The 17,014-nt window shown below is 50.1% G+C and overlaps 1 protein-coding gene across 1 annotated transcript; it reads left to right on the top strand.

Annotated features, from left to right (window-relative positions):
* Window positions 1-3,215: 3,215 nt before the first annotated feature.
* Window positions 3,216-15,481, top strand: CCL24 (C-C motif chemokine ligand 24). Its single transcript, XM_003276662.3, has 4 exons — window positions 3,216-3,260; window positions 12,838-12,969; window positions 13,189-13,306; window positions 14,338-15,481. Exons 2-4 carry the CDS (start codon window positions 12,897-12,899, stop codon window positions 14,528-14,530), a joined length of 384 nt encoding a protein of 127 aa, XP_003276710.3. The 5' UTR covers window positions 3,216-3,260; window positions 12,838-12,896; the 3' UTR covers window positions 14,531-15,481.
* The last annotated feature ends 1,533 nt before the right edge of the window (window positions 15,482-17,014 follow it).

Raw genomic sequence — 17,014 nt, forward strand, 5'->3', positions numbered from 1 at the left:
TAAGTGTACAATAGATTGGGTGGTGGGAAGAAATTGTAAAATATATATATATACGTATATATATGTATATATATATACGTATATATATACACGTATATATATATATACGTATATATATATACGTATATATATACACGTATATATATATATATACGTATATATATATACGTATATATATATATATGAAGGTTATGAGTGAATGGATGAAGTTTGGCTGTTGGCGATGGAACACTGGTGAAGAATTTTAGGCAGGGGGTGACCAGGCTGGTGTGCACTTTAGGAGGGGCTTTTGTTTTGCAGCTGTGCATAGAACAGATTGGAGAGAGGTGAGTCAGGAGGCAGTGGAACAGGCCAAAAAGGAACAGGTGGATTTGGGAGGTGTTAAATAGGTAGAATCAACAAAATGAGAGGCCTGATTAGGGGTGTGTGTGTGTGTGTGTGTGTGTGTGTGTGTGTGTGTTGGGGGTGGGGATGGCAGGGAGTTGGAGGGGAAGCGATGGTGCCTTCCCTGGAGGATTTTTAAGGAATGATACAACTAGTTGCATTTGGAGCAGGAATGTGAGATACCACATGATAGATATTCCTGCCTCCTGTCCCCAGCCTCCCAACCTCACCTCTTCCTTTTTTTATTTTTTATTTTCATTTTTTGAGACAGAGTCTTGCTTTGTCACCCAGACTGGAGCACAGTGGCACTATCTCGGCTCACTGCAACCTCCAGCTCCTGGGTTCAAGCGATTCTCCTGCCTCAGCCTCCCCAGTAGCTGGGATTACAGGTGCACACCACCACGCCTGGCTAATTTTTTTATTTTTAGTAGAGACGGGGTTTCACCATGTTGGCCAGGCTGGTCTCGAACTCCTGACCTCAGGGCAGACCCACTTCGGCCTCCCAAAGTGCTGGGATTACAGGTGTGAGCCATCATGTCTGGCCTGGTCATGGACTCTTATTGGCCACGTTTCCTTCCTCTTGTCAGAGCAATTAAGCAGGACAAAGAAATAAAAGGCATCCAAATCAGAAAGGAAGAAGTTAAGGCCAAGCGTGGTGGTTCATGCCTGAAATCCCAGTCACCATGCCGGGCCCACCTCTTCCTTTTGCCTTCCAGAAAATCAGCCACATCCCACTGTTCACCTGGCTCTCCTGTCCCTGGTCTTCCCTTGGCCTGGAATGCCCTGCTTCCTTTTCCACCTGGGAACTCCTACCTGTCCTGTTCTGAAGCTTCCCAGATCCCCCACGCAGAGCCCTTTCAACCTGGTAGTTACCTGGCAATAGCAACAATTACCCCTTACTAACTGGTCCTTATCCATATTTACTGTAGGCTTGGAGCTGTCCCTGGACCATGAGGGACAGTCTTTCAGTCACTCCTTGTGATACCCAGAGGAGGGACAAGGACTTGTCTCCATTTCCCAGTGACGAAGTCAAGGCTGGGGTAGAGCCAGGATCAGAATCCAGGACTAATCACCTCCAAAGCGTATGTTCTCAACGAGTCTGATTCCTAAATCTTATGCTGTATTGTAATTATTATTGTTATTCCTTTGAGACAGAGTCTCACTCTGTCTCCCAGGCTGGAGTACAGTGGCGTGATCATAGCTCACTGCAGCCTCTACCTCCTGGGCTTGAGTGATCCTCCCACCTCAGCCTCTTGAGTAGCTGGGACTACAGACGTGTGCGACTGCACCTGGTTAATTTTTTTTCTTTTTTTTTTCGAGATGGAGTCTCTTTCTGTCACCCAGGTTGGAGTGCAGTGGTGTGATCCCGGCTCACTGTAACCTCTGCCTCCTGGGTTCAAACAATTATCTCAGCCTCCTGAGTAGCTGGGATTACAGGCGCCCACCACCACACCCGGCTAATTTTTGTATTTTCATTAGAGACGGGGTTTCACCATGTTGGCCAGGCTGGTCTTGTACTCCGGTTCACACTTGTAATCTCAGCACTTTGGGAGGCCAAGGCGGGCGGATCACTTGGGGTCAGGAGTGCACCTGGCTAATTTTAAACATTTTTTGTAGAGACGTGGTCTTACCGTGTTGCTCAGGCTGGCCTTGAACTTCTGGGCTCAAGTGACCCTCCCAAAGTGCTGAGATTACAGGCATGAACCACTATACTCGGGCTGTAATTATTTGTGTGTTGGTTTTTCCAGTGGACTCTGAGCTCTTATAACATGAAGTCTGAAACACGTCCTTCACTGGATCCCAGAATGCCTTGGCCAAATGGAGCTCCCTCATCTGAGACTTCAATTTCCTACGTGGAGATCTGCCACAGGGTGCTTGCATACCTCCCTTGGTGGGGCTCTCACTATCATCCAAGGTGATCAGATCTGTCTCTGGACAGCTTTACCTGCTTCCTTCACCTTAGGCCTTTAACATGTAAGAGGCAGCTGTGACACTGAGACGTACAAAAAGATCCTCTCAGCTGGGCATGGTGGCTCACACGTGTAATCCCAGCACTTTGGGAGGCCGAGGCAGGTGGATCGCCTGAGGTCGGGAGTTTTGAGACCACTCTGGCCAACATGGTGAAACCCCATCTCTAGTAAATATGCAAAAAATTAGCTGGGCATGATGGTGGGTGCCTATAATCCCAGCTACTCAGGAGGCTGAGGCAGGAGAATCGCTTGAACCCGGGAGGCAGAGGTTGCAGTGAGCCGAGATTACACCACTGCACTCCAGCCTGGGCAACAGAGCAAGACTCTGTCTCCCTTCCCTCCGCACCCCGCCCCCCAAAAAAGAAAAAAAAGATCCTCTTGGCCTCTTTGATCTGCAGCATCCCTGTTTACCATCCACGCTAGGCTGGCTGGTTGGCAGTGCCCTCGGCTTCCGCTGCTATATGTGCCTCCTGTTCCCGTCCCTGTTGAGCTGTTGAAAGCCCTCCCATCCGGAGATCAAAGGGCAAGGCGCTCGGTAGCTGCCACCTGTTTTCCTCCCCAGCCCCATCTGGGACCATACCCTTTCCAGGGCTGAAGTCTGTCTGTGTGGAGAGAAGTCTGTCTGACAATGGGCTCACTGTGCTCTTCTGATTGGGACCACCACCCACCCTGCACATGGGCCCCCATCAGGGCCTGCCTGTTGCCACAAAGCCAACCTCTCAGAAGTCCTTGTGAACCTTGGACTCCTGAATTTCCCAGCCAAGCCAGGCGAGATGCGGGGAAGGTACCCTTCCCTCCCCAGGTGCCCCTCCTCTCGTCCTGTTCTTCCACCCTAGATTGGGTGAGTCAGAGGAAATCATTTCTGCTCTGCACTTGGCACCAAGGCTGTCACCCTGTCACCTCCGGGTAAGTGGCTCCCCTGTGCCCAGTATTCTGGGACTTTGTGTGTGTGTGTTTGGTAGCGAGGAAGCAGGATATCCCAGGAAGCAGTGACACCCCCAGTCTGCACGCCTGAATCCAGCCCCTTGCACTCCCCACCACAGTGCCCATTCATCCTGGCACCCCACTGCCGTCTCCCCTCTGCATCACACCCCAGATGTCCACCTGCTTCCTTTAGGAGGCTGGAACAAGAATGCAAGAAAGAATTGATGGAGGCTGTGCAAAGCTGGTGGCCGTGAGAGTCTAAAGTAAGGGGTGGATTGGAGAGCAGCTCAGAAAGTGAACTTGGCGTGGTGGCATTGGTGCCACTCAGCAGAGCATGCTGCCTGGCACCATGACAAGGGTATAGGTTCCTTCCCAGGAAGATGTAGGACCAGTTCTGCCGCATCGTGACTTAGGAGTCTTGAGCAAGTCATTTAACTCTCTAAACCTCAGTTTTCTTTTCTTTTTTTTCTTTTTGGAGATTGAGTCTTGCTCTATCACCCAGGCTGAAGTGCAGTGGCACAATCTCGGCTCACTGCAACCTCCGCCTCCTGGGTTCAAGCAATTCTCATGCCTCAGCCTCCTGAGTAGCTGGGATTACAGGCACCTGCCACCATGCCTGGCTAAGTTTTGTATTTTTTAGTAGAGACGGGTTTCACCATGTTGGCCAGGCTGGTCTTGAACTCCCGACCCCCGGTGATCCACCGCCTAGGCCACTCAAAGTGCTGGGATCACAGGCGTGAGTCACCATGCCCAGCCTGAACCTCAGTTTCCTTACTGGTGACATGGGGACAATAAGAGGATAAGACGAGTTCAGAGGAGCCACGTGGGGCTTTAGGGAAACAGATGAAGGGATTCTGGTCTGGTGGCGTTTCATGGAGTCCCTCACTGAAGCTTGAGGCCTACTCCCTCCACCATCCTGGGAGGTGCACAGTCACACACCCATCTTTTAGTAAATGAATTAAGCTTCACAGAGGCTAAACACCTTGCCTGGGCCACCAAGTGAGCATATGGTTGGAATAAGGCTCAAATCCAGGAGTGTCTACCTCTAGGGCCATGCCCTCCCCATGGTACTACAGTGGGTCTTGAGCTGGGTGGGGCGGTTGAGGCTGTCTAATCTCCCTGGGCTTCCAGTTCCCAGTCACAAAGTAATGGGACAGGTGAGACTCTAAAGGGTCTTCTTGTTCTGATTTTTTTTTTCTTTTTCTTTTTGAGATGGAGTCTAGCTCTGTCACCCAGGCTGGAGTACAAAGGTGCAATCTTGGCTCACCGCAAACTGTGCCTCCTGGGTTTAAGCGATTCTCCTGCCTCAGCCTCTGGAGTAGCTGGGATTACAGGCATGCGCCACCACGCCTGGCTAATTTTGTATTTTTAGTAGAGACAGGGTTTCTCCATGTTGATGAGGCTGGTCTCAAACTCCTGACCTCAGGTGATCCGCCCGCCTCGGCCTCCCAAAGTGCTGGGATTACAGGCTTGAGCCCCTCCCTTGTTCTAATAATTTATTGGACATCCAGACCTCTCCCTACCTGCACTGCCTGCCTCGGGCATCTACTAGAACCCCTGGTACTCCAAGCCCCACAGCCCCTGCAGAATTTTTATCCATGAATGGTCCCCTCAACACATGCATTCAAGTTTGAAACCCAAGTGTTATCCTGGACAATCCTTCCTTTTCCTCAACCAGTATGGCATCAGAGTTCAGCAAATGGAATCCTGAGTAATCCTCAAATCCATCCCCTTCTTTCCATCCTAATTTCCTCCACCTCTCCATGAGTGATTTCTTTAAGGCTCCAACCTGACCAAGTCACCCGTCTGCCTTGACTTCATCTCTGTGGCTTCCAGGGCTTGAAATACCCTTCTCTGCCCAGTTTCCTCCCTGCCAAGCCCCACTCCCCTTGGTCAGCCTAACTCAGCACAAGGGGCACCTCCTCCAGGAAGTTTTCTATGACTTCTGCTCTCCACTGTGGGCTCGGTAGACCTCCTCCATCTGGACACTTATCACCTGTGTCATAATTGCCTCTGTCTCTCAGGACTAGTGTGAGAGTTCCCCAAGGCAACACCTGTATATAGTTTTTCTTGGTATGCCTGGGATGGGGCACCTGGTATATAGCAGGGTTCGATGAGGTATGGATGGATGGATGGATTAATGAATGGATGGATGGATAGATGAGTGGATGGATGGATGGGTGGAGGGGTGGGTGGATGGATGGATGGATGGATGGATGGATGGATGGGTGAATAGATGGATGGATGGGTGAGTGGGTGGGTGGATGGATGGATGGATGGATGGATGAATGGATGGATGGATAGATGAGTGGATGGATGGGTGGATGGATGAATGGGTGGGGGGTGGATGGATGGATGGATGGGTGAATAGATGGATGGATGGATGGGTGGGTTGGTGGATGGCTGGCTGGCTGGATGGATGGATGGATTAGTGAATGGATGGATAGATAGATGAGTGGATGGGTGGGTGCATGGATGGATGGGTGGAGGGGTGGATGCACGGGTGGGTAGGTGGATGGGTGGATGGGTAGATGGATGATGGGTGGATGGATGAATAAGTGGATGGATGGATGGATGGATGATAGATAGATGGGTGGATGGATGGGTGGGTGAGTGGGTGGATGGGTGGGTGGGTGGATGGATGGATGGATGAGTGAGTAGATGAATTAATGGGTAGGTGGATGGATGGATACCTTAAAAGCCTCCCTGGGGGCTGAATTCCTCTAGCTTAAGGGTCTGGTTCCTGCTAGATGGCGAAGACTTTCATGTGCACTGCCAGGAGACGTGGCTCATGCCTGTAATCCCAGCACTTTGCGAGGCCAAGGCCGGCAGATCACCTGAGGCCAGAAGTTTGAGACCAGTCTGGCCAACATGGTGAAGCCCCGCCTCCACTAAAAGTACAAAAAAATTAGCCAGGTGTGGTGACATGCGCCTGTAATCCCAGCTACTCGGGAGGCAGAGGCAGGGGAATTGCCTGAACCAGGGAGGTGGAGGTTGGGGTGAGCTGAGATTGCGCCATTGCCTGGATGACAGAGCAAGATTCCGTCTCAAAAAAAAAAAAAAAAAAAAAAAAAAACGAAGAAGAAGAAGTTTACTAAAAGCCCTTACATCCATAACTTTCTGGGATTCTAGAATCACATGAGATCATGGGTAAAACATGGCCTCATCCTCCCCCTCCCCCACCATTTCATAGATGAGGAAATCAAAGCTTGGGAGAAGTGAGCAAGTTGCCCAGGTTCATACAGCCAGTTTTTAGCAGGTCAGGGACTAAAATATGTCACTGCACCATAGCTGACCATCTATAGGCCTATGGTTTGACCTAAAATTCAGTTTCAGACCTTAGTAAGAAGACAGGATATTTTTTCTTTCTTTGTGTGTGTGTGTGTGTGTATGTGTGGTCTACTTTTACCCTAGTTAGGGCCATAAGATCCAGTGCCCCCTTTCTGGGACCTGTTCTCAGGTATTTAAAGTCATTTATCATCAGAGATAAATGACTTTATGACAGCCCCCTTCTTTTATTTATTTATTGAGAGATGGGGATATGTTATGTTACTCAGGCTAGTCTTGAACTCCTGGGTTCAAGTGATCCTCCTGCTTCAGTCTCCCAAATAGCCGGGACTACAGGCATGCACCACAGTGTCTGGCTAATTTTTTGTATATTTTTTGTAGAGTTGAGGTTTCACTATGTTGCCCAGGCTGGTCTCGAACACCTGAGCTCAAGCAATCCTCAGCCTCCCAAAGTGCTGGGATTACAGATGTGAGCCACGTCACCCAGCCTACTAATATATATATATATATTTTTTTTTTGAGACGGAGTTTCGTTCTTGTTGCCCAGTCTGGCGTGCAATGGCGCGATCTCCACTTACCACAACCTCTGCCTCCCAGGTTCAAGCAATTCTTGTGCCTCAGCCTCCCGAGCAGCTGGGATTACAGGCATGCGCCACCACGCCCAGCTGGCTTTGTATTTTTAGTAGAGATGGGGTTTCTCTATGTTGGTCAGGCTGGTCCCGAACTCCCGACCTCAGGTGATCCGCCCACCTTGGCCTCCCAAAGTGCTGGGATTACAAGTGTGAGCCCTGGCCCTCATATTTCTTACCTTAGAGAAATCTTGTATTACTATAACATATATATATGAAGTTCCTTAAAGTCCGTTATTAAAGAGGGTGACTGTAACAAAACATTTAAATAAAACGAGAAATGTTCCTTCTTGTATCATGGCTGGTGGTCCTACACTTGGGGAGAGGCCGCTCTGGCCAACACCCTACTTCTCAGATGGAGAAACTGAGGCCAAGAGAGGGACAGGGTCTGTGCTGGAGCCATCAGGGGTTCTAAGAGCCTCACACTGCTGTGGGTCACCTCCCACCCATCCTCCACCCTCCTCCACACATGCTCTTTCTGCCCCTGCCAGGTTCCCACTTCTACTGCTTCCCTCTTCCTAGTTTGTTTTTTTTTTTTTTTTTTAAAGAGTCTGGGTCTTGCCATGTTGCCCAGACTGGACTTGAACTCCCGTGCTCAAGCAATCCTCCCACCTCGGCCTCCCAAAGTGCTGGGATTACATGTGTGAGCCATTGCACCTGGCTCTTTCTCTTTTTACCTACCCACTCCCTTTCTTTTTTTTTTTTTTTTTTGAGACGGAGTCTCACTCTGTCACCCAGGCGGGAGTGCAGTGGTGCAATCTTGGCTCACTGCAACCTCCGCCTCCCAGGTTCAAGCGATTCTCCTGCTTCAGCCTCCCAAGTAGCTGGGACTACAGGCACACACGCCACCACATCCAGCTAATTTTTGTATTTTTAGTAGAGATGGGGTTTCACCATGTTGTCCAGGCTGGTCTCAAACTCCTGGCCTCAGGTGATCCTGCTGCCTTGGCCTCCCAAAGTGCTGGGATCACAGACCTAAGCCACGGTGCTTGGCTATCTCTTTCTCTTTTTACCTATCCACTCTCTTCTAGTTGGTTTTCCTAAGACCTCCTCCTCCCTCTCTTACTTTATGTCTCTGGCTGCTGGATTCCACCACTTCAAGGGGGAAGGATGCAGTTTCCCATTTCAGGAGCTAAGTGGCCCTGTGATGGTGTCTGCTCACTTATCCTTGTAAGGCATCAGCTCCTCCCTCTTAAAAAAGAGTTGGTAATCCCTGCCTTAACAATTTCCCTGTATAGAGCATAAAGATTGGGTGTTTTGGTTGGGTGAGGTGGCTCATGCCGGTCATCCCAGCACTTTGGGAGGCCGAGGCGGGTGGATCACTTGAGGTCAGGAGTTTGAGACTAGCCCAGCCAACATGGTGAAACCCCGCCTCCACTAAAAACATAAAAATTAGCCAGGCATGGTCGTGTGCACCTGTAATCCCAGCTACTCGGGTGGCTGAGGCAGGAGAATTGCTTGAATCTGGGGGGGCGAAGGTTGTAATGAGCCAAGATCATGCCACTGCACTCCAGCCTCGGTGACAAAGAGAGACTGTGTCTCAAAACAAAACAACAACAACAACAACAACAAAAAACATTGGGTGTTTTGGCCCAGTGCGGTGGCTCATGCCTGTAATCCCAGCACTTTGGGAGGCCGAGGTGGGTAAAACACTTGAGGTCAGGAGTTGGTGACCAGCCTGGCTAACATGGTGAAATCCCATCTTTACTAAGAAAACAAAAACTAGCTGGGTGTGGTGATGGGTGCCTATAATCCCAGCTACTCAGGAGGCTGAGGCATGAGAATTGCTTGAACCTGGGAGGTGGAGACTGCAGTGAGCCGAGATCATGCCATTCCATTGCAGCCTGGGTGACAAAGCGAAACTCTTCTCAAAAAAAAAAAAAAAAAGATTGGGTATTTTGTGTTTTTTAAGGCCTTGGAAAAGCCTTTAAAGGGTATTACTAATCTGGGATGAAGCACCCTACCCCACACACTCCCACCCAATGACCTTCTGCTCGCCCACTCCTGTTGCAACATCCCCGCCCTATTTACCCCAGCCTCACTCTTCTCCTGAGTGCTGCCTCTGCCTGGCCATCCTTTCTCCCCCCCACTTCCTCCTCCCCACACACCACACTCCCAGCACCCACTGAGTGAGAAAATGCAGGCAGTCAACAGGCATTCCCTCTGAATCACTGGGGAGCAAAAATTACAAGAGCTGTCATAAGACATCATGATGAGCTGGGCACAGTGGCTCATGCCTGTAATCCCAGCGCTTTGGGAGGTCAAGGTGGGAGGATTGCTTGAAGCCAGGAGTTGGAAACTAGCCTGGGCAACATAGGGGTACCCCGTCTCTACTAAAAATTTAAAAAATTAGCTGGGCATGGTGGCCTACACCTGTAGTCCCAGCTACTCAGGAGGCTGAGGCAGGAGGATCGCTTGAGTCCAGGAACTGGAAGCTGCAATGAGCCATGATCATGCCCCTGCACTCCAGCCTGGGCAACAGAGTGAGACCTTATCTCAAAAAAAATTTTTTTTTTTTTTTTGGCCAGGTGCAGTGGCTCACACCTGTAATCTCAGCACTTTTGGGAGGCTGAGGTGGGTGGATTACCCGAGATCAGGAATTCGAGACCCACCTGACCAACATGGTGAAACCCCGTCTCTACTAAAAATATAACAATTAGCAAGGCATGATGGCAGGTGCCTGTAATCTCAGCTACTGGGGAGGCTGAGGCGGGAGAATTGCTTGAACCTCGGAGGTGGAGGTTGCAGTGAGCCAAGATCGTGCCACTGCACTCCAGCCTGGGAGACAGAGAGAGACTCAGTATCAAAAATAAATAAATAAATAAATAAATAAATTTTAAAGAAAAAACCCTCTGCATGTATAAAGGGCCTTCCCATGACTTTTCTCACTTAATCCTCCCTAATTGCTCTGCCAGCAGAGGATAATTATTGTTGGCTGATGGGGAGGTGAAGGCAGACGGGGCAGGTGCCAGGCTAATGAAGCTGAGTTGGGCTCTCAGCATTTTTCACTCTGTAAGCACAGGCAGTGAGATCAGGTGCTACCAGCCTCCCCAACTTCAGTCTTGCCTCCATCAGGGGACCCGCCTGCTGACTTACCCTGTGTACACGCTGGCCCCAGTTGTGCTCTGTGGGCAAAACCCACAGAGGAGTCTCTGGTCCAGAGGAAGTTGTCTCAGAGTTGATCCATCATCTATTCATTCTGCAAACGCTGGCCATGGCACAGGTGATTTGCTTGGCACTTGGTGGGCATGGAAATTGATCTCAAGGCGTTCAGGTCAAGCATGAGACCAAGACGCAGACACCTAGCTGGCCACCAAGTGACGAGTACCACCGTGCTCCCACTATGCCACTGTGTGGGTCCTACATCGGTGTGTGCCCTGGAATCCCAGAGCAGGGAGGTTGGAGAAGGGGAATGGAGAGAATCGTAGGGAGGGGTTGGGTATGGGAGTGTTGGAGAATGCACAAATGTTTCTTATGATTAGGCATAATTGAACCCTGTCAGTAACAATATGAACCTGTGATCAATTAAGCAGCTGACCAATTGTTACCTCCTCCTCCTTGTTCTTGTTACCCAATAATTACAAAGGGCTGTAGAGGCTCCGTGGCAGTCAGCCACATGGGAGTGGCGGGTGAAGGGAGTCTCTGATCATGAGGTCCTGACCTGGGATCCTGGAATGGGGGATGGAGTGAGGTGGGAGCCATGTCCCACTCTGTCTCACAAAGTTGCCTCAGTCCCTTACAACTGAACTGGACGTTATGACTTATAGGCTTCCGCATAGTTGCCGGTGCCTTCCGTTCTCCAGCCTCAGTGCAGCTGTCAGCTATGAGTCCCTCCTAAACTTTGCTCCTGGCACAATTGGCCAGTTTTCCCATGGTTTTGTTTGTTTTCTTTTTCTTTTCCTTTTTTTTTTTTTTTTTTTTAAAGACGGGGTTTTGCTATGTTGAGCAAGCTGGTCTTGAACTCCTGGGCTTAAATAATCCTCCCACCTTAGCCTCCCAAAGTGCTGGGATGACAGGCATGAGCCACCTCACCCAGACTTGTTTTTGTTTTTGTTTGTTTGTTTGTTTTTTTAAAGATAGGGTTATGCTCTGTCACCCAGGCTGGAGTTCAGTGGTGCTCACCTAGCTCACTGTAGCCTCAAACTCCTAGGCTCAAGCGATCCTCCCACCTCTGCCTCCCGAGTAGCTAGGACTACAGGCGCATACCACCATGCCTGGCTAATTTTTTTATTTCTTTTGGAGACAGGGTCTTGCTATGTTGCCCCGGCTGGTCTCAAACTCCTGGCCTCAATCAATCCTCCCGCCTCAGCCTCCTAAAGCATTGGGATTACAGGCATGAGCCACCACTCCCGGCCCCTGGTTTCTCCTATGTTTCCCCTCCTCCCACCCACCACCCCCACACCTTGTCCTGGGTTAGGGACCCCAAAGCAGACCCTGAGACAGGGATTCATGAGCTTGTGGTTTATTAAGAGAAGCTTCCACAAGAGACCATCAGGGGACTGGGAATCTGGTCCGGGGAAAGGGGCCAAGCAAAAAGTCCTGCTGCACAGAGAGTCAGAGATTTGACCCAGCTGGGAACTCAGGAAACAGCGTAGGTCATGCTGGACCTGGAGTCAGCATCCCTCTGGCAGACATTGGCCGTCCCAGAGGATGTGAATTTCTAGGCATTTCCCACTTCCCTAGAGCCTTGGTGACTAAGTGGCTCCAGCAACTTGAGGGTACGGACGATGGCTGTTGGGACTTCAAGGCCACCGAGAGCTGATGGAAGGCGGTCCTGACAGCATCTGCTTTGCTCTGTCAAGACTTGTCATGGACTGATTGATTGATCGGTTGATTGATTGATTTTAAGACAGGGTGTTGCTCTGTTGCCCAGCCTGGAGAGGCAGTGGTGTGATCACAGCTCACTGCAGCCTTGAACTCCTGGGTTCAAGTCATCCTTCCACCTCAGCCCCCCCAAGAGCTGAGACTACAAGCCTGCACCACCACGCCTGGCTAATTTTTTTATTTTTTGTAGAGACAGGGTCTTGCTTTGTTGCCCAGGCTGATCTCAAACTCCTGGCCTCAAATGATCCTCCCACTTGAACCTTCCAAAGCACAGGGATTATAAGCATGAGCCACAGTGCCCAGCTGACCTCTCATTGACTGTTACACACACTTGATCACAAATCTGTCTCCCCATTAGAATCCTCCCAGTGCCTGGCACAGACCACATGCCTAATAAATAATTGGGTGAATGAATGAATGAATGAATGAATGGAAGGGAGAAGATAGGGATGACTCCGCCCATTTTCAGCTGAAGTAACTGAGGCTCAGGGAGGTGAGTGACTTGTCCAGGATTCCACAGGGAGTGGCCAACACAGCCAGGATCCCATGGGCCTTCTGACAACACATCCAACACCTTTGAACTTGGCCTAGGTGGGGTGATGCCCCCTCCCCCAGCTGTTTCGTTCGGAGCCCAAAATAACCCTTGACGCAGCTAGGCAACAATGGGACAACAACTTCCTCTTTCCAGACCACAGGCCTCAGGATTTTCAAGGAAGCGTGGAGGGGGCTCGGGGGCGTGTTTCCTTCTAGTTGCCCCATAAAGGGCAGAGGGAGGGAGTTTGGGGTGCTCTGCAAGGACCCGAGCTCTTTGTCCCTAGGTCCTTTCCTCCTGCACGTCGGCTTTGAGCCCCGAGCTGGTGCTTCTGTTCTCTGGGACATGGCAGGCCTGATGACCATCGTAACCAGCCTTCTGTTCCTTGGTGTCTGTGCCCACCACATCATCCCTACGGGTAAGACCTCGGGCAGGATGCAGTTCCAAGGGCATGGCTGGGATGGCACAGTGGAGGGTGTAGGACTGACTAGCCTGGGGCTGGAGGGAAGCGCTGGGGAAAGGGCAGCCCAGTGAATGGACTGGTGATGTTTGGTGCAAGCTTCAAGCTTCAGCTCTGAAGCCCAGAGCCAAGGGGAGGCTAGGAAAAGATGTGACTCTTCTTTCTCTCGTCTTCTAGGCTCTGTGGTCCTCCCCCCTTCCTGCTGCATGTTCTTTATGTCCAAGAGAATTCCTGAGAACCGAGTGGTCAGCTACCAGCTGTCCAACAGGAGCACGTGCCTCAAGGCAGGAGTGATGTAGGTATCCTTCATGGGCACGTGGCAGGAGAGGGGCGGGGGCAGGTGCAACTCCAGGGTCCCTGAGAAGCAAGGTCAGCCAGCCCCAGCTCTGTGCATCCCTGGAGAAGTCACCTCCCCTCTCTGGTCCTCAACTTCCTTGCCCATAAAACTAGGAGGAGGATATATTTATTTTTTTAATTTCATTTTTCTTTTTAGGAGATAGGGTCTTGCTCTGTCACCCAAGCTGGAGTGCAGTGGCACGATCCATGTTGACCAGGCTGGTCTCAAACTTCTGACCTCAAGTGATCTGCCCATCTCAGCCTTCCAAAGTGCTGGGATTACAGGCATGAGCCACCAGGAGAAGGATTTAGATTCAATATCTACTGAGCACCAAATATATAACGAGGCACCATTCAGGGGCACAGGACAATATCTTATCTAATTCTCTCAACAACTCTATGGGGTAGGGATGATTGTTCCCATTTTACAGAGGACAACTGAGGCTCAGGAAGGTGACTTGCTCAAGGTCACGTGGGTCGACATGTGTCTGTCCTCCAAATAGCTTCATAGGTAGTAACTGTGAACTCATTTTGTAAACAGAGGCATGAAGTAGAAATACGATGAGAAGGCCGTGTGCAGTGGCTCACGTCTGTAATCTCAGAGCTTTGGGAGGCTGAGGCAGGAGTGTTGCTTAAGGCTAGGAGTTTAAGACCAGCCTAGGCAACATAGTGAGACTCCGTTTCTGCAAAAAAATAAAAAAAATTAGCTGGGCATGGTGGCATGTTCCTGTAGTCCCAGCTACTCAAGAGGCTAAGGCAGGAGGACCACTTGAGCCTGGGAATTTGAGGCTGCGGTGAGTTGTGATCGCCACTGCATTGCAGCCTGGACGACAGAGTGAGACCCTGTGTCAAAAAATGAAGATGACATCATCTCAGCAACTTGCAAGGAAGCCTTACTGTCTCTGGGCTTCCACATCCTCCCCGCCACGAAGTGGAGTGGCCCAAGGTCCCTGTCGACCTCAGCTGATCCCCTGTCCCTTTCTTCCACAGCTTCACCACCAAGAAGGGCCAGCAGTTCTGTGGCGACCCCAAGCAGGAGTGGGTCCAGAGGTACATGAAGAACCTGGACGCCAAGCAGAAGAAGGCTTCCCCTAGGGCCAGGGCAGTGCTGTCAAGGGCCCTGTCCAGAGATATCCTGGCAACCAAACCACCCTGTAATCACTGCCCGGCCCTCCAGCCCTGAGTTTGGGCCTGAGCTGCTTAGAGGGCTACTCGGGGCCTGGGGAAGCCATAGTGATGGGGGGAAGAGCTAATTTTCCTGTTTCTTAGCAATACTCTCCAGGGATGTGTCTCTTCTATGAAAAACCTGAGGGAGCAGGTGATGTAGTTCCCCAGGGCTGAGCAATAGCTCCAAGCATCCAAGGCCCCTTGCCTTTCTGGAGCTGGGTGAGAAGATCCCAGAAGGAGAGCAGTGGCAACTCTTTGCCCTTCTCCTCCTGACCTGGTTCTGATGCTTTTTTTTTTTTTTTTGAGACGGAGTCTCGCTCTGTCACCCAGGCTGGAGTGCAGTGGCACAACCTCGGCTTACTGCAACCTCTGCCTGCTGGGTTCAAGTGATTCTCGTGCCTCAGCCTCCTGAGTACCTGGGACTACAGGTGTGCGCCACCACGCCCAACTAATTTTTGTATTTTTAGTAGAGATGAGGTTTCACCATGTTGGCCAGGCTGGTCTCAAACTCCTGGCTTCAAGCGATCCATCTGCCTCGGCCTCCCAAAGTGCTGGGATTACAGGTGTGAGGCACCACACCCAGCCTACTCAAACTTTTATGTTAAAAAAAAAACAAAAACAAGTAAATCATAATTTTTTTAAAAAAAAGAAATGAACGTGGAGGACCAGGGTGAAGGGCCAGCCTGGGTAGTTTAATCTTTTTGGGAAGATATGACTTTAAGGAGATTCCCTGCTTTGTGACAGTTTGCTCCATGCTGTCTTGGGGACAAGGGCCTATTCTGCCTTTAAATCTGGGCTCACCCCACATTTTGGTGAGGGGAAGATGGGGTGGGGGGATAAGGGGGAGAAAAGACCCTAGCTTTTTTTTTTTCTATGCGTGAGATACTGTGTGGGTTTATCAAGAGTGTAGACACAGTTGCTGTTCTCAAATAATAGGCCAAATAAAATGCGATTTTTTTAATTTGAAGGTTGTTGTGTCTTGCGTGTTCTTTTTTTTTTTTCTTTTCTTTTTGAAATGGAGTCTTGCTCTTGTCGCCCCAGGCTGGAGTGCAATGGCACGATCTCAGCTCACTGCAACCTCCGCCTCCCAGAAGCAATTCTTCTGCCTCAGCCTCCTGAGTAGCTGGGGCTACAGGTATCTGCCATCATGCCCGGCTAATTTTTTTGTATTTTTAGTAGAGACAGAGTTTCACCATGTTGGTCAGGCTGGTCTCAAACTCCTGACCTCAGGTGATCCACCTGCTTCAGCCTCCCAAAGTGCTGGGATTACAGTTGTGAGCCACTGCGCTCGGCATTGTGTTTTTTTGACTCTCCTGGATTGGGTGGGGTTGGGCTGTGACCAGGCTACCTCTCCAAGGCTGGAGGGGAAGAAGATAGTCGGAGCCCAGAGCATCTGGGAGTGACCTTGGCCTGCCGCTGGGAGTCCTGTTACTGACTTTGAAAAACACACATGTACAGCTAGGTTCAATTAAATAATTAAAAAAATTTTTGAGAGAGGGTCTCACTCTGTTGCCCAGACTGGAGTGCAGTGGTACAATCATAGCTCACTGCAGCCACGAAATTCTGGGCTCAAGCAATCCTCCCACCTCAGCTTCTCTAGGTAGCTGGGACTACAGGTGTGCACCACCACACCTGGCTAATCTTTTAATTTTTTGTAGAGATGAGATCTTGCTATGTTGTCCAGGCTGGTCTAGAACTCCTGGCCTCAAGAAGTTCTCCCACCTTGGCTTCCCAAAACACTGGGATTAAAGATGTGAGCCATTGCACCAGGCCCTAAACTAAATTTTTTTTCTTTTTTCGAGGTGGAGTTTCGCTCTTGTTGCCCAGTCTGGAATACAATGGCATGATCTCGGCTCACTGCAACTTCTGCCTCCCGGATTCAAGCGATTCTACTGCCTCAGCCTCCCAAGTAGCTGGGATTACAGGCACACACCACCACATCTGACTAATTTTGTACTTTTAGTAGAGACGGGGTTTCACCATGGTGGTCAGTCTGGTCTCGAACGCCTGACCTCAAGTGATCCACCTGCTTCAGCTTCCCAAAGTGCTGGAATTACAAGGATTACAGGCGTGAGCCACTCTGCCTGGCCCCAAATTTTTAAAATATTTCAACAAACACGTTATTGCACATGGAGTTATTATGGGTATTAGGAGGCTAAAAAAATGATACACGATGATGTCTTGCTTCAAAGAATTAGAATTATAACATGAACACACTCACAAATCAAGAGCACTATGGGTTCAAAGCCAATTCTGCTTTACAAGTTGCACGACCTTGAAAGAGAAAAACTCTTTTTCTATGCTCACAACAGTTTTGACACCAAATATGTAAGTTTTCCACACCATGCAGCTTTCCAATTCTCTGGCTGGGTGCAGTGGCCCATGCCTGTAATCTCAGCACTTTAGGAGGCCAAGGCGGGAGGATCTTGTGAGCCTAGAAGTTCAAGACCAGCCTGGGTAGTTCAAGACCAGCCTGGGTAACATAGGGAGATGCTTTCTC

The sequence above is a fragment of the Nomascus leucogenys genome, chromosome 17, assembly GCF_006542625.1.
Source record: "Nomascus leucogenys isolate Asia chromosome 17, Asia_NLE_v1, whole genome shotgun sequence".
Taxonomy (NCBI): domain Eukaryota; kingdom Metazoa; phylum Chordata; class Mammalia; order Primates; family Hylobatidae; genus Nomascus; species Nomascus leucogenys.